We start from the raw sequence: 14979 nt of genomic DNA, 5'->3' as shown, positions 1-14979 counted from the left end.
ACCATGCTGGCGCACCCGATGCACCGATCGCCCTCACCACCGACGCGTTGGACTATGCGGTGGGCGCGGTGCACGAGCAATGGGTGCGTGGTGCTTGGCAACCGCTGGCGTTTTTCAGCCGACAGCTTCGCCCGCACGAACGCCGGTACAGCACCTTCGACCGCGAGTTGCTCGGGCTCCACCTGGCGGTCCAACACTTCCGCCATCTGCTGGAGGGCCGCCCGTTCACGGCGTTCGTTGACCACAAGCCCCTTGTGTTCGCGATGGCCAAGGTCGCCGAGCCATGGTCGGCACGGCAGCAGCGCCACCTCTCTGCCGTGTCCGAGTACACGACGGACATACGTCACGTGGCGGGTAAGGACAACCCGGTGGCGGATTGCCTTTCCCGGTCCGTCGTGCACGCGGTCCACCTCGGGGTTGACTATGCCCGGATGGCGGAGGACCAGACCGCCGACCCCGGCGTCCAGGCCTTGCGGACCACCATCACGGGCCTCCGCGTCACCGAGGTGCCGTTCGACGCCACGGGCACGGCCCTCCTATGCGACGTCTCCCTCGGCTGGCCTCGCCCCATCGTGCCCGCTGGCTGGCAGCGCCCAGTGTTCGACGCCATCCACGGCCTGTCCCACCTTGGCGCGAAGGCATCCCAGAAACTCGTCGGGGCGAAGTTCGTCTGGCATGGCCTCAGGAAGGACGTCCGCGACTGGGCCAGGACGTGCCTCGCGTGCCAGCGCGCAAAGGTCCACCGTCACACCCAGGCACCATTAGCCCCGTTTACGGTGCCCGAGCGGCGGTTCGACCACTTGCACGTCGACTTGGAGGGACCTCTGCCCCCCTCGTGAGGGTTCACCCACCTCCTCACCATGGTCGACCGCACCACGCGGTGGCCGGAGGCTGTCCCATTGGCGGCGACGTCTGCGGCTGAGGTGGCGCAAGCCTTTATCGCCACTTGGGTTGCCCGGTTCGGTGCCCCCTCGGACATCTCGTCCGACCGCGGCCCCCAGTTCAACTCGGAGCTCTGGGCCGCGGTGGCGCAAGGGCTCGGGGTGAAGCTACACCACACCACGGCCTACCACCCCCAGGCCAATGGCCTGTGCGAGCGCTTTCATCGCTCCATGAAGGCCGCGCTCCGGGCCAGCCTCCGTGACGGCGGCTGGGTCGACAGGCTCCCCTGGGTCCTGCGTGGCCTCAGGACGGCGCCCAAGGACGACCTGCGCGCGTCCTCGGCGGAGCTGGTCTTTGGGCAACCACTGCGGGTACCGGGTGAATTTATCCCCGACTCCACGGCTCCTTGGTCCGTGGCGCAACAGCACTCCACCCTTCAGGAGACCACCCGGAAGTTCGCCCCGGTGCCAACAGCACACCACGGTTGCCCGCCTTCCGACGTCGCCCCGGAGCTTCGCACGGCAAAGTACGTGTTCATCCGGCACGACGCCCACCGGGCACCGCTATGGCCCCCGTACGACGGGCCCTTCCACGTGCTGGAGACCGGGGTCAAATTTTTCACGGTCGACATCGGCGGTGCCCCGGATCGCATTTCCGTGGACCGCCTCAAGCCGGCCCACCTCGATCCGGACCACCCCCCGCCAGCAGCTCTGCCTCCGCGTCGGGGCCGCCCCCCGGCGGTCGGACCCCCGGCACCCCCGCCAGCAGCTCTGCCTCCGCGTCGAGGCCGCCCCCCGGCGGTCGGACCCCCGGCACCCCCCAGCCCCACCGGCCCGCTACCCCCCAGCCCTGCACCCATCGCCAGGGGGCGTTTCGGCCGGGTCGTCCGGCTTCCCCGCAAGCTCATCCTTCAGGTGCGCGGGAATTCTGGGGGGGCGCGTGTGGCGGGCACAAGGGGTAATAATTCTGCGCACCAGTGGGTGGCGCGAGCGCCCAGGCGGGGACCGATGGTACATGCCCCGCCCTTCAACCGATCGGCCACGCCCGGGGATTAGGCGTGGCCTCGGCACATATATGCGGGCTCTAAGCTCGAGCCCGCTCAGTGCTGCAGTTCGAGCTTTCGAAATAAAGACTCTTTTGGTTTTAACAAACGCACTGTGGCCTACCTCTTTGGCAAGCAAGTTGTGTGCGCAGCACCACACTTCAACACTTTTGTTTTCCGCCTTTCTAAATGGCCATTTGCTTCCATGTGCCACTGGAAAATTGTCTTCAGAAGTGTCAATAGATGAGAGATACAAATCATAGAACAAAACAAATTTGCCGTCCCCCCCCCCCCTCTCTCCCCCCAAAAGGGGTCAAACTAAACATCGCCCGGAGAGATTTTTTTTAGCAAATGACTGTAGCGGTTACCGCTGGATGCACACAATCACCTTACACCGGCCAGAACACGGCCAGACGCGCCTCTCCCGGGCATGCCCGGACTCACTGTTCCCGGGCACGCCCGAACCTCCCGGGCACGCCCGCTCTCGCCTTTCCAGGGCTCGCCCAGAGCGTCCGGGCATGCCCGCTATCGCCTTTTCAGGGCTCGCCCAGAGCGTCCGGGCATGCCCGCTATCGCCTTTCCAGGGCTCGCCCAGAGCGTCCGGGCATGCCCGCTCTCGCCTTTCCAGGGCTCGCCCAGAGCGTCCGGGCATGCCCGCTCTCGCCTTTCCAGTGCTCGTCCAGCGCGCCCGGGCACGCCCAGCCTCGACTTGCCAGGCCGCAGCCAAACACGCCCGGGCAGGTCCAGACTCGCCTTTCCAAGGCTCGCCCTTGACACCCGGGCATGCCCGGTATAGCTTTTTCCGGGCAAACTTCCCGACATAAATGTGTATATATATTGCTGCCCGATAAACGGGCTTGTCAGAATACCTGAGCTGTTTTGTTTCAATAAAGCAACTCGGACGAATTCCGTCTTTGGTCGCGTCAATTCTTTCGACTCGCGTTGGAGCGCAGTTCCTTCATTGGTGACCCCGACTTCATTGGTGACCCCGGTTGGAGTGCAGTTCGGGTGACACCGTCACAATTTCGGTCTTCGAGGCCGGCCGATAGGCAAAGTGTGACCGGAAGGGACGAGGTTCTCCTGACCACGTGGCCCTTGAGTTGGTTTGTCCGCACAATGTGGGCGCTTTCAGGATGAACTTTAGCCGGGGAGCGTTTGGGCGCCCCGGTCTGATACTGCCGCCCACGCGCAGAACAACTTGTCAGTGCACGTGGGTCCCGGCGGTCCCACTGGCCTAGCGCTACCATGTTTAGACAGCGAACTCCGTCCCCGGGCACCACGTCTGACTCTCTTATTCAGGGAGACATGGCGACGTGGGCACGGTAGGACACCCGCGGAGCCCCGGCGGACCAGGGACGCGCGAGCCTACGCGTTAGCGTGCTACGGCGGAATCAACGGCTTCGGCCACGGCCGGGCCAATAATCGGCCCGGTCGCCCGGAAATGAACTGGTTCGACGCCCGCGCTAGAGAGGTCGCGGGCGACTGAGATGTATTAACAAATTAGTTAATTAATTTGAGACGTCCGATTTCTAGTGTTTGGAAATTTGGAAGAGCTTGACCCTAGCCTTTCCCTTGCGAGGGCAAGGAGGAACTTAACACTTGACACTTAAGCTTAGTTTGAAGTACACCCTGCCAGCGCTCCCGGTGGGACGGCAGGCAACCAGAAGGGACGAGGTTCTCCTGACCACGTGGCCCTCGATCTGGGAAGCGAGAGGCGTTCCATTAGTGGACGCGCCCCTCACGCCCGACTTTTGGGCGGCCCCGGCAGGCCGTTTGTTTTGACGTTCCGTGACAGGCCCCGCACCCCCACCTCCGGGCCGACCGGGCGACCGGAATGAATCCCGGTGTCCCGATCCGAACCTTCAGAGTGGGCCGGCTGGGGAGTGCCTGGCACCCCGTACCTGCACTTTCCGTCCCTGCGGTCCCAAATACGGGAACGACCCGAATACCACTTTATTCGACAAAATGAGGTGCGGCCTACAGCCTTAGAAAACCACCCCTATATAAGTCAATACCTTCAGCGACATAGGCGCGCAGTCGTGCCGCGTGACGTGGTGACGTCATCGCGCTTTCACCTTAAAATACTTATTTGATATAAGTTAATATTTTGATATAAGCCTTAGAAAACCAACCCTATAGAAGGGAGGGTGATAGAAGGGAGGGAGGGTGGGAGGGTGATGGCAGGGTGATGGGAGGGTGATGGGAGGGTGATGGGGCAGGGTGACCAACCCTATAGAAGTCAGTACCTCCAACGACACAGGCGCGCATTCGTGCCGCGTGACGTGGTGACGTCATCACACTTTCACCTTAAAAGACTCATTTGATATAAGTTAATATTTTGATATAAGCCTTAGAAAACCGGAACGTGTCACCGGAACCACCCGGTTCTTAATTTGATGGGAGGGTGATGGGGCAGGGTGACCAACCCTATAGAAGTCAGTACCTCCAACGACACAGGCGCGCATTCGTGCCGCGTGACGTGGTGACGTCATCGCGCTTTCACCTTAAAAGACTTATTTGATATAAGTTAATATCTTGATATAAGCCTTAGAAAACCAACCCTATAGAAGTCAATACCTCCAACGATACAGGCGCGCATTCGTGCCGCGCGACGTGGTGACGTCATCGCGTTTTCACCTTAAAAGACCTATTTGATATAAATTAATATTTTGATATAAGCCTTAGAAAACCAACCCTATAGAAGTCAAATGGTCCAATAAAGGGTGATGGGAGGGTGATGGGAGGGTGATGGGAGGGTGATGGCAGGGTGATGGCAGGGTGGTGGGAGGGTGATGGGAGGGTGATGGGAGGGTGATGGGAGGGTGATGGCAGGGTGATGTGAGGGTGATGGCAGGGTGATGGCAGGGTGATGGCAGGGTGATGGCAGGGTGATGGCAGGGTGATGGGGGAGGGTGATGGGGCAGGGTGATGGGGGAGGGTGATGGGAGGGTGCAATAATCCGGTGCAATAATCGAAAACCGATTCAAAATGGCCCCTCGCTACGATTTTCCACGATCACATTTTATTTTCACCACTTCAAATCGACCGAATTTCACCAAATAAGATACCACACTCGATGCACTGATGTCATTTTTACGGCAAAAGTGAAACCAGATTTTAATTTGGAAATAAAACGAAAGCGTGCACAATGGAACCATTCGTGCCGCGTGACGCGGTGATGTCATCGCGCTTCCACCTTAAAAGACTTATTTGATATAAGTTAATATTTTGATATAAGCCTTAGAAAACCAACCCTATATAAGTCAGTACCTCCAACGACACAGGCGCGCATTCGTGCCGCTTGACGTGGTGACGTCATCGCGCTTTCACCTTAAAGAGAATTATTTGATATAAGTTAATATTTTGATATAAGCCTTAGAAAACCAACCCTTTTCAAGTCAATACCTCCGACGACACCGGCGCGCATTCGTGCCGCGTGACGTCATCGCGCTTTCATCTTAAAAGACATTTGATATAAGTTAATATTTTGATATAAGCCTTAGAAAACCAACCCTATATAAGTCAATACGTCCAACGACACAGGCGCGCATTCGTGCCGCGTGACGTGGTGACGTCATCGCGCTTTCACCTTAAAAGATTTATTTGATATAAGTTAATATTTTGAATAACTCGGTCAATACCAGTCCGAATTTCGCCAAATAAAGGTTCTCGTTATCCACAGATACCCCTGTATCCTCCTAGAGGCGAAGTCAGGATGAATTTCGCAAAAAATAAAGTCCTTCGGCGACGAAAATTTAGCATGGGGTTTTCCTATGTAAATTTACCCTGAAGTAATTTTACCGAAAATCCTGGAGATTTCGCGGGGCCATTTTCTGTCGAGTGTTAAGACGTACTAGCGACTGCGAAATCCGGAATCAGAATTAAAATCCGAGCCTCCGTTAGCTCTAAGGGCCCCCCAAAACAAATCGCATATATTCCTAATGAAAAAACTTCGAAGCTCCTAAATCCCGAATCCCAGACCATCCGATGTCAATCCATATATCCACACCTCGCTACGAACGTTATGCATCTAATGATAAGCATAAGAACCATCAAAAAATATTTTAAAACCACTTTATTGGACAAAATGAGGTGCGGCCTAGCATCTAGTCGAGACCAAGTCACCCAGGCCGACCCCTCATCCCGACCCCAAATTCCTCATCGACGATAACTAAACAATATATTATATGACTCGCACCGTACATACCTCCTTCTAGATCTTGTTCTTGTCTTGATATACTCACTCAGACTCACCCTATCACGACTGAATCCTCTCAGCTCTTCCAAATGGCATCTGCTCCGCCTCGTGTCCAGTCCAACTCCGAACTCTTCTTCTTCGAAAGACCTTCGACACTCGTGGCGGGGGCGTGATGACGTCACTGCGCTTCAGTCTTAGAAAACTAATTTTTATATAAGTTAATATTTTCAATAACTCCTAGAGGCGAAGTCTTAGAGAATTTCGCAATAAAAAATAAAGTCCTTCGGCGACGGAAATTTAACACGGCGTTTTCCTATGTAACTTTACCCTGAGGTAATTTTACCAAAAATCCCCGAAATTTCACGGGTCCAGCCCTATTGAGTGCCTGCGGCCTCTCAAGTCCCCCCACAGAGTCGGGCTAGAGTCAAGCTCAAAAGGGTTTTCTTTCCCCACTGATTCCGCCAAGCCCGTTCCCTTGGCTGTGGGTTCGCTGGATAGTACATAGGGACAGTGGGGATCTCGTTCATCCATTCATGCGCGTCACTGTTTAGATGACGAAATGAACGAATTTCATTCATTTTCGCTGCATGATTTTTCGGGTGACCTAGTCACAATTTCGGTCTTCGAGGTGGGCTGATAGGCACAGTGTGACCGGAAGGGACGAGGTTCTCCTGACCACGTGGCCCTCGACTTGGTGGGGTTTGTCCGCACAATGTGGGCGCTTTCAGGATGAACTTTAGCCGGGGAGCGTTTGGGCGCCCCGGTCTGATACTGCCGCCCACGCGCAGAACAACTTGTGAGTGCACGTGGGTCCCGGCGGTCCCACTGGCCCAGCGCTACCATGTTTAGACAGCGAACTCCGTCCCCGGGCACCACGTCTGACTTTCTTATTCAGGGAGCATGGCGACGTGGGCACGGTAGGACACCCGCGGAGCCCCGGCGGACCAGGGACGCGCGAGCCTACGCGTTAGCGTGCTACGGCGGAATCAACGGCTTCGGCCACGGCCGGGCCGATATTCGGCCCGGTCGCCCGGAAATGAACTGGTTCGACGCCCACGCTAGAGAGGTCGCGGGCGACTGAGATGTATTAACAAATTAGTTAATTAATTTGAGACGTCCGATTTCTAGTGTTTGGAAATTTGGAAGAGCTTGACCCTAGCCTTTCCCTTGCGAGGGCAAGGAGGAACTTAACACTTGACACTTAAGCTTAGTTTGAAGTACACCCTGCCAGCGCTCACGGTGGGACGGCAGGGCAACCAGAAGGGACGAGGTTCTCCTGACCACGTGGCCCTCGATCTGGGAAGCGAGAGGCGTTCCATTAGTGGACGCGCCCCTCACGCCCGACTTTTGGGCGGCCCCGGCAGGCCGTTTGTTTTGACGTTCCGTGACAGTTCCTTCATGACCACTTTTTCAGCCCGTCCCGTGTGCAGCAGGAGACGGGGTTTTGCAATCACGTGTGTGTGTGTGTGTGTGTGTGTGTGTGTGTGTGTGTGTGTGTGTGTGTGTGTGTGTGTGTGTGTGCGTGTGTGTGTGTGTCCCTGTGTCTGTGTGTGTCTGTGTATGTCTGTGTGTGTGCCGTGTCCATGTCAGGGCTGTAACCTTTTTACCATTTGAATTTTGTCATCAAATTTTCACCAAAGCTTTATTATGATAATATGGAGAAGATAAATTAATAATTTTGTCTCAAAAGGTCAAAGGTCAGTGTCACATAAAATCATCAATTTTCATGCGATTGACCTGAAATTTTAAGAATTTGCATTATTGGGTCAATTAATTTGTTCAATCAAAAGCTGGAAGCACATTGTTTTTTTGATCTAAAGCTCAAAGGTCAAGGCTGCATAAAATCATCTATTTGCATATTTTTTTAAAAACTATTTTCGTTATTTTGAACATACCGAAGAAGAAGAAGAAGATGTCTGAATACAAACGGACGTGGACGGGCTTTGCATTTTCAGATGCTTTCTGGCTTATCCGTTGGACCTGCTGTTTAGCTCAATTCCGCTGTTTAAATTTAGAAATTTGGTTCAGGTTAAGAGTTTGGGACCGCATTGCATTTTAGTTTTAAAACGTTGTGCGGAAATAAAATAAAGGCATGAACACCGCCATGTTGGGACTCTGTACAGGGACCGAGACCGAGATCCTCCTACACCCTTTCTCTCTCCTCCTCCCCTCCATTCCACCCTCATACAACTCTCCCTCCAAACCCCCTCCCACTCCTCCCTCCAACCCCATACAACTCATTGGGACTTCACCCAAAAGGAGTCGTACTGGGTGTTGTCACAAATGGTCAAAGGTCAGCGTCACATAAAATCATGTCACATACCTCCAACAGGTAGGTGACAAGAACAAGATTTTGGTTCAAGTCCTGATCCAGCCTATCAGTGGGATACAAAACGTAAACTGGTCAGCCTTGCGCAGGTATGCGCTCTACCTAGTGCTGTTCTAGTTCTTCTGATGTGATTCACTCAGTTCTTCACGGCAACTATTTGTCATCAACATGACAGTTGTATGAAAGATATGTATTCTTCTTAACCTCAAACAAGTATCACAGAATGATACTTTAGTGCTGTTCTTTCTTTCTTTTTCAAACACATTGTTGAGATAATGACCGAAGGAGTCGAAGGAAATGCACCCAGGAGGAAATAATTATGGGAGCCAGGTGAGCAGATACACAGCCTAAGGTGTGGACTTTAATCATATTTTTTTAGCAAGTTCTGCTTTTTCAAGTTCTGACACCATTTGCAGATTTAATGCGTTTTTTTCTGTAGCACCAATGTTCTTGGATTGCTTTCATATTAATATTTCATTTGCCTGAGGAATCAGCAATGATTGTCCCCTCCAGAGTAGACAGCATACTTAAATTGAAAGGAAAATCAAATTTCAAACAACCGTTGAGTTGTGAATATGATTTGAAGATGGCAGGCTGAATATTCACGAGATGCACCATTTTCCTCGCATCTTAAAGAAAAATTTGCATCCTGCATTAATGACTGCTGTGTTCTTTTTGTTCAACAAGGATTCAATAGTTGGCTTGACCTGTTAGTGTTCCCATCTGAACCCCTGGCTCGTGACGCATGTGAACCCAGGTTCAAATCCCATGTACAATATGTGCATGTCATTGTCTACTAATGTCCTTGAAGTTCATGTAATTTAATTTTCTTTCCCGTACATTATGCCTCCATCCTTCCCCAACGTTTCTGGCTTTTCACTTTGGGGATTCTTAATTGTTCTTGGGGATTTTTAATGACTTGGAGCTGTTGCTTCCACTGGGATTTGAGCTCCTCCCAATGGCGAGCACAATAAGGCTACTCATGTGAAAACGTGGAGGGAATCACGCATGGCTTCTCATGCTGATGGTGCCATTTAGTTAACCCTTTGAGGAACACAAGCATCTTGAAAGTAATTTTGAGATGCAAGTCCAATTTTATTATTAGTTTGGCTGTAATAATCACAAATATGAATTGAAATGCAAGAATTTGCATGATGATGCATGCATGAATTTTATTATTAGTTTGGCTGTAATAATCACAAATATGAATTGAAATGCAAGAATTTGCATGATGAAAAATACAAGTTTTTCTCATCAACGAAAAAGCAAAATTATGGAAACAGCAAAAATTCTTGTCCAGTGTTATCTACAATGTTTGCCAATGTACAAATACAAAACAATCTCAAATTGCAGGGGAAATATTAGAGTTACACCTCTTTAAAGTTCAGGGATATACAGGTAGTGTACAAACAAGACCGAAAGTCTAACAGCGGCGTAGCCGGGCTTGTTTGATACTTTAGTTGAAGAGGATAGTATGACGTGGGTGGAGATACCAGTTAGCGAACAATAAAAAAATAAAAAAAACACCTTTAGAGGCCATTTTTCCCCGGGCCTTTTTCGGGAACTGTGGTTGTTGTTGTTTTTCGGTCCCCTTTTTGAAGCAATGTTTTACGGCCGGATGCCCTTCCTGACGCCAACCCTTTTTGCCGTCTTTAACGACAAGCAGGGAATTACCAGTGAACTGGTACTCAATTAGCCGACCTCGGAAGGATGACAGGCTGAGTCAACCCCCCTGGCGTTAATTCAGCGATTGACCGGGATTCGAACCCAGGATCCTAGGATCCTAAGCCGGCACCCTAGCCGCTAGCCCAACACCAGGGACTCCAATCTCCAACTCCAAACTCCAACTCCAACTCCAACAGTTAGCGAACAATGTAGGTATTAAATTATTTTGAAGTACTTTAAGCTGTCTGTCACCATGGAAGTGAAGAGATTGCATTGAGACACTGATTTATTCTATATGTTTCGAGTCAACAATGAACCAACCATACACCGCTTCAATCCAGTAACTTTGCAGTCATGACAAAGGGATTGCAGTGTTATGATTATATTTACTGTATTATTATTATTATTAATGTCATTATTGTTAGAATGAAAACGATACTACTGTATTAAGAAACCTGGGCTAATTTGTCCGAAGCGGCCTGAAGGTGAGACATGAAGACATGAAGCCTAAGGCCTATATGTATGTACTGTGTTGTTGAAAGACCCGTAACATCTATGATATTGATATTTGATGGTTATTTATCAATCAGTTTGTTTGTGTTTCACACTGAATGAAAAGCATAAAGGTAGAGCATACCAGTCAGTCATCTGTGGAGGATTTCACATCAAATAACACCCATTAACCATTTGTGTGCTGAATCTTGTTTTTTTCAAAATCTTCATTAAAAATTACATTTTTTGGTCGTTTTCTACTATCCAGCCAAACCTATACAACAACAACAACAACATGCATTTTAAGGCCATTTTCCCTGCTAGAGCGGGGGTTAGCCAAGCCAAACCTATACCAAGAAACTAATTCGGTTTGGATTCGCGTTTACAACCAAAACAGGACGTTGGGCCAGTTGCGCCAACGTTGGAAAATAGACATCACATTTGCAACCAATAGACAATGTCAGGCCAACGTTGGGATTTATCTTTAATGATGTGAAGTTAGATTAAAGTTATCATGCAAAACAGTTGTTTCTATATTTTTTATTTTTTATTATTATTTTTTGTTAATTTATGCTCCATCATCTTTCTTTTTTTTTTTTTTTTTTTCATCAGTTTGTTTGAAAGCAAAGTGAAAGCTCAGAAGTAATCGTCCTGTCAACCCCAATTCTCAATAAGTTTAAACTCTACATCAGCTTTGTTTTAACATGATGTAAGGCTTGTAGTGGAGCTGCCACACACACATGGACATATGCGACACACCCCAAGACTGTGAGATGAGGCTTTATAGTGCTTGGATGAATTTATAGAGCATTAACCATATACCTTGATATACGACTGAAACCGACATGTCGATACATATCTATAAATTTATAGGAATCCTTAAATCAAGGTCAGTTGTGTATGTTCAGCACTTTGGTAAATACCTTCCTATTGAAGCCTTCTATAATCCAAGCGAATGCACAAATCATTCTCTCTTTTCCTGTCTCTCAGTTCATTCTCAGTGTGCGTCTGGACTACCGCATCTCTTGCCTCCTCTCCATATTCAAACGGCAGTACGAAGAGAGCGGAATGACATGGCGCTGCAACCAAGACCTGACAGATCCTGCCAGTGCAGCACCCAGAATTGGTCGGTGATGTTACGAGTGGAAAATTTAGTTGTATTGCCATGTGTTGCATGTCTTGTGTCCCTTGCATTCATTTGCAGACATTGCATGCATATCAACATGGACAAATGGAGGAGCATAGGAGCTGCTAAGGCAGTTTCATTGGCTAAGGAGTACAATCCTGGACAGGTTGCCACTCCGACGTAGGATACTCGAATGGCTTATTACCCCAGTAAGCTGGTACTCATTGTTCCAACCTCAGAAGGATGGAAGACTGAGTCAACCCACCTGGTGTAATTTCAGCGGCACGACAGGGTCTCAAACTCAAGGCCCTAAGATCTTCAGCCGGCCACCTTAACCGTTAAGCCAACACCAGGCATTGGGGGTTGGGTTAGGTAGGGTTAATTGGGAGAGTCAAGGGAGGGAGAGGGTTAGAAAGGATTTCTTGTCGGGATGTAGGATGACATGAGATGGTAGCACAACACTTGTATGAAGCCTTGGAGGAAACAGTGCATTTGAATAGCCTCAGGAAGGCAGTTCCACAAATGGGAGAAAAAAAAGGATGAAAATACTTGAGGTGCGCAGTAACCTGGTATTGTGGGACTTTAATCATGAGGGGGTTCCTGGAAGAACACATGCGTCGTAGATGTGCTGGGGAACATCGGAAGGCTGAGAGGAGATGGAGCTTGACTGGTGGAGAGGCGGTGAGGAACAGGGAGGCCATCGACCTGTATGCGGTGAGAGAGAGCAACAGGTCTTGTGCTTCTGCCTCATCGTTGGATATTCCAATAACGTTCAATAATTGTTTTTTGTGAGTGTCTCGTTTGTGTAAATTTCAGCACTTTCGTGTGTCGAACAACCCTTGTAGGTGTCTGAAGCTTCTCCTAAAAAAGGACAGCATTTGCTTTAGCGATTATACACGGAACGATCAACTTACCTGTTGTTTAGTGGATTTGAACCATTGGGTGGGATATTATCATAGGAAAGGACGCGTGGAGCGATTATAAAGGAACAACGATTGATGCGGAGGAAGAAAGAGAAACTAAAAGGAGCAAATATGAAGTAATGGGGAAAGGTGTTGACGAAGATGAGCTAATTTAATTTAAAGCAGCCATTTTGTTTCAGCAGCAAGTGATTTAGTGATTTTACTCATGTAATTTTCTTTCATGTACTTTACGCATCCACATATTTCCCCAACGTTTCTCGCTTTTTGCAGGTGGCAGCATGTTAATTGATCTTGGGGATTTCTAATGACTTGGAGCTGTTGCTTCCACTGGGATTTGAGCTCCCCCAATGGCGAGCACAAAAAGGGCTACTGATGTGGAAACGTGGAGCGAATTGCACATGGCTTCTCATGTTGATGGTTAAAGAACCTCCAATCAAACTGTAATGCCGCTCGTACAAGGAAATGGTGATCTCTTCGTGTTCCCCTCTGAATCCCTGGCTCATGATGTAGGGAACCCAGGTTAAAATCCCATATACGTACCATGTGTTTGTCTGTTGTCGAATGATGTCCTTGTAATTTGTGTTCATGTACACTCATATCTACTAGTGTATTTGTCCTGCATTTAATGTACTAGGGCATGCCCGTACGTGGGTGCAATGCCCGTACGTGGGTACGTGGGTACGTGGGTGCGAGTACGGTGACAATCCCCCCCCTCTATTTACATGAAATGGTTTGGTCCATGAAATGTTTTGGTCCATTCGCAACGCCAAAGCGAACGGCGAACGCTTTACATGAAATGGTTTGGTCCATGAAATGTTTTGGTCCATTCGCAACGCCAAAGCGAACGGCGAACGGCTTGCGAGTACAGTAGACGTCGACACAACAACGTGTCCTGTGATTGGCCGTACGTGGCTGCCAGTAGCTGCCCCCAAAAAAAAGCTTTCACCGTCCGGCGACTGAATTTTAGGGGAAAAATAAAACGCTCTTCGCTTAAAACAACGCCCTTCGCTCTGACTGAATTGGGACAATGTTTTTATGTTTTTAATTGAATTACTATCCGTAATGGCGCACGCTCTCACAGGAGCTCCGGAAGGTCGCATATCGCAGGAAAGCGAAAGAATCGCAAATTAGTTTTAATTAGTTTTAAAACATAGTTTAACGCCAACATAGCGCCAACATAGTTTGCCGACAGGAAAGAAATGCATACGCTCTCAAATGTGCCATCCGAGGCAGAGTGTGTTCGCCACGTTCGGCACACGCGATAGCTCGCTGCTCTCTGATTGGTTGAATCGTTTTTTGGACATAGCTCGGTAACTACTTCTGCGATTAATTTAAAACCTTGAAAAGGCACATCCTCGGGTCCCCAGCAATATACCTGGCAAGTTTCAAGTATATCGGACCCGTGGTTGTCGAGAAACAGCGGTCACAGACAAACAAACACACACACAGACACACACACACACACACACACACACACACAGACACACACACACACACACACACACACACACACAGAGATTGCTGGAATTATAGATAGATGTATAAACTCCTCCATGAGCCTTTTAGGTCACTGTAAAGAATGAATATGTGATATAACCGAGACGCAGGTGAAGGCCTTTCTGCCCAATATTCTTGTGCCATATCCAAACTACATTAACTTATCCTATCAAACCTCTCAATTGCCTTATTTTAACCTTACCTTGATCTAAATCAACATCCACATCCTTTTTACATTATTGCCTTTAATGTCCTATTTAAACTGTAGCGAGGGAATATATCCACTATGCCAGAACATAATGGCCTCTTAATTTGAGAAGAGGTGACTGGCAGGATGGCCTAGAGTTATACGCACTCACGTCTGAGCCGTCTAGTCTAGGTTTGAATCTCGGCCCAGATATAAACTGTCGCCCTGGTGTTTCACAGTCAGTGTGCTGTCCCTCGGATGGACGTTAAACTGGGCGTCCCATCTGCCAGCATTGGTTGGTGGACGTTAAAGATCCCACGGTGGTCCTTCGTGAAGAGTAGGGGAGCTATCGACGGCACTCTGGCCAAATTCCAACTTCCTGTCCAGACTTCATGTGGCGGAGAAGTGACCAATCCAGGATTGTAACCCGAGCCAAGAAAATGCTTCTGCAGAACCGACGCTCTGCATATACATGATGATGACGATGATGATGATGAAAGTGGGATGTTCAACTTGCACAACCTAAGTGCAGACAGGACACCCGGCTTTACACTTCCATACAAAATACGGCATGCTCTGCCCCATCATTGCTTTCCACCAAGACGCAGTTTTATTTTTTCGGTTTTTTTCCATTGTCT

General features: G+C 49.6%; 1 protein-coding gene across 4 annotated transcripts in view; it reads left to right on the top strand.

The window, feature by feature from the left end:
* Positions 1–14979, top strand: part of LOC137425950 (inositol 1,4,5-trisphosphate-gated calcium channel ITPR1-like) — a 465322-nt gene that overhangs the window by 181019 nt on the left and 269324 nt on the right. For all 4 annotated transcript variants that reach the window (XM_078776380.1, XM_078776381.1, XM_078776379.1 and 1 more), the window contains one exon: positions 11599–11734. In XM_078776380.1, the coding sequence (XP_078632506.1) occupies positions 11599–11734 (136 nt within the window). The remainder of the gene's footprint in view (positions 1–11598; positions 11735–14979) is intronic.

The sequence above is a fragment of the Myxine glutinosa genome, chromosome 4 (genome assembly GCF_964187855.1).
Source record: "Myxine glutinosa chromosome 4, kmMyxGlut1.1, whole genome shotgun sequence".
NCBI classification, from domain to species: domain Eukaryota; kingdom Metazoa; phylum Chordata; class Myxini; order Myxiniformes; family Myxinidae; genus Myxine; species Myxine glutinosa.
This window is presented reverse-complemented; position numbering and strand designations above follow the sequence as displayed.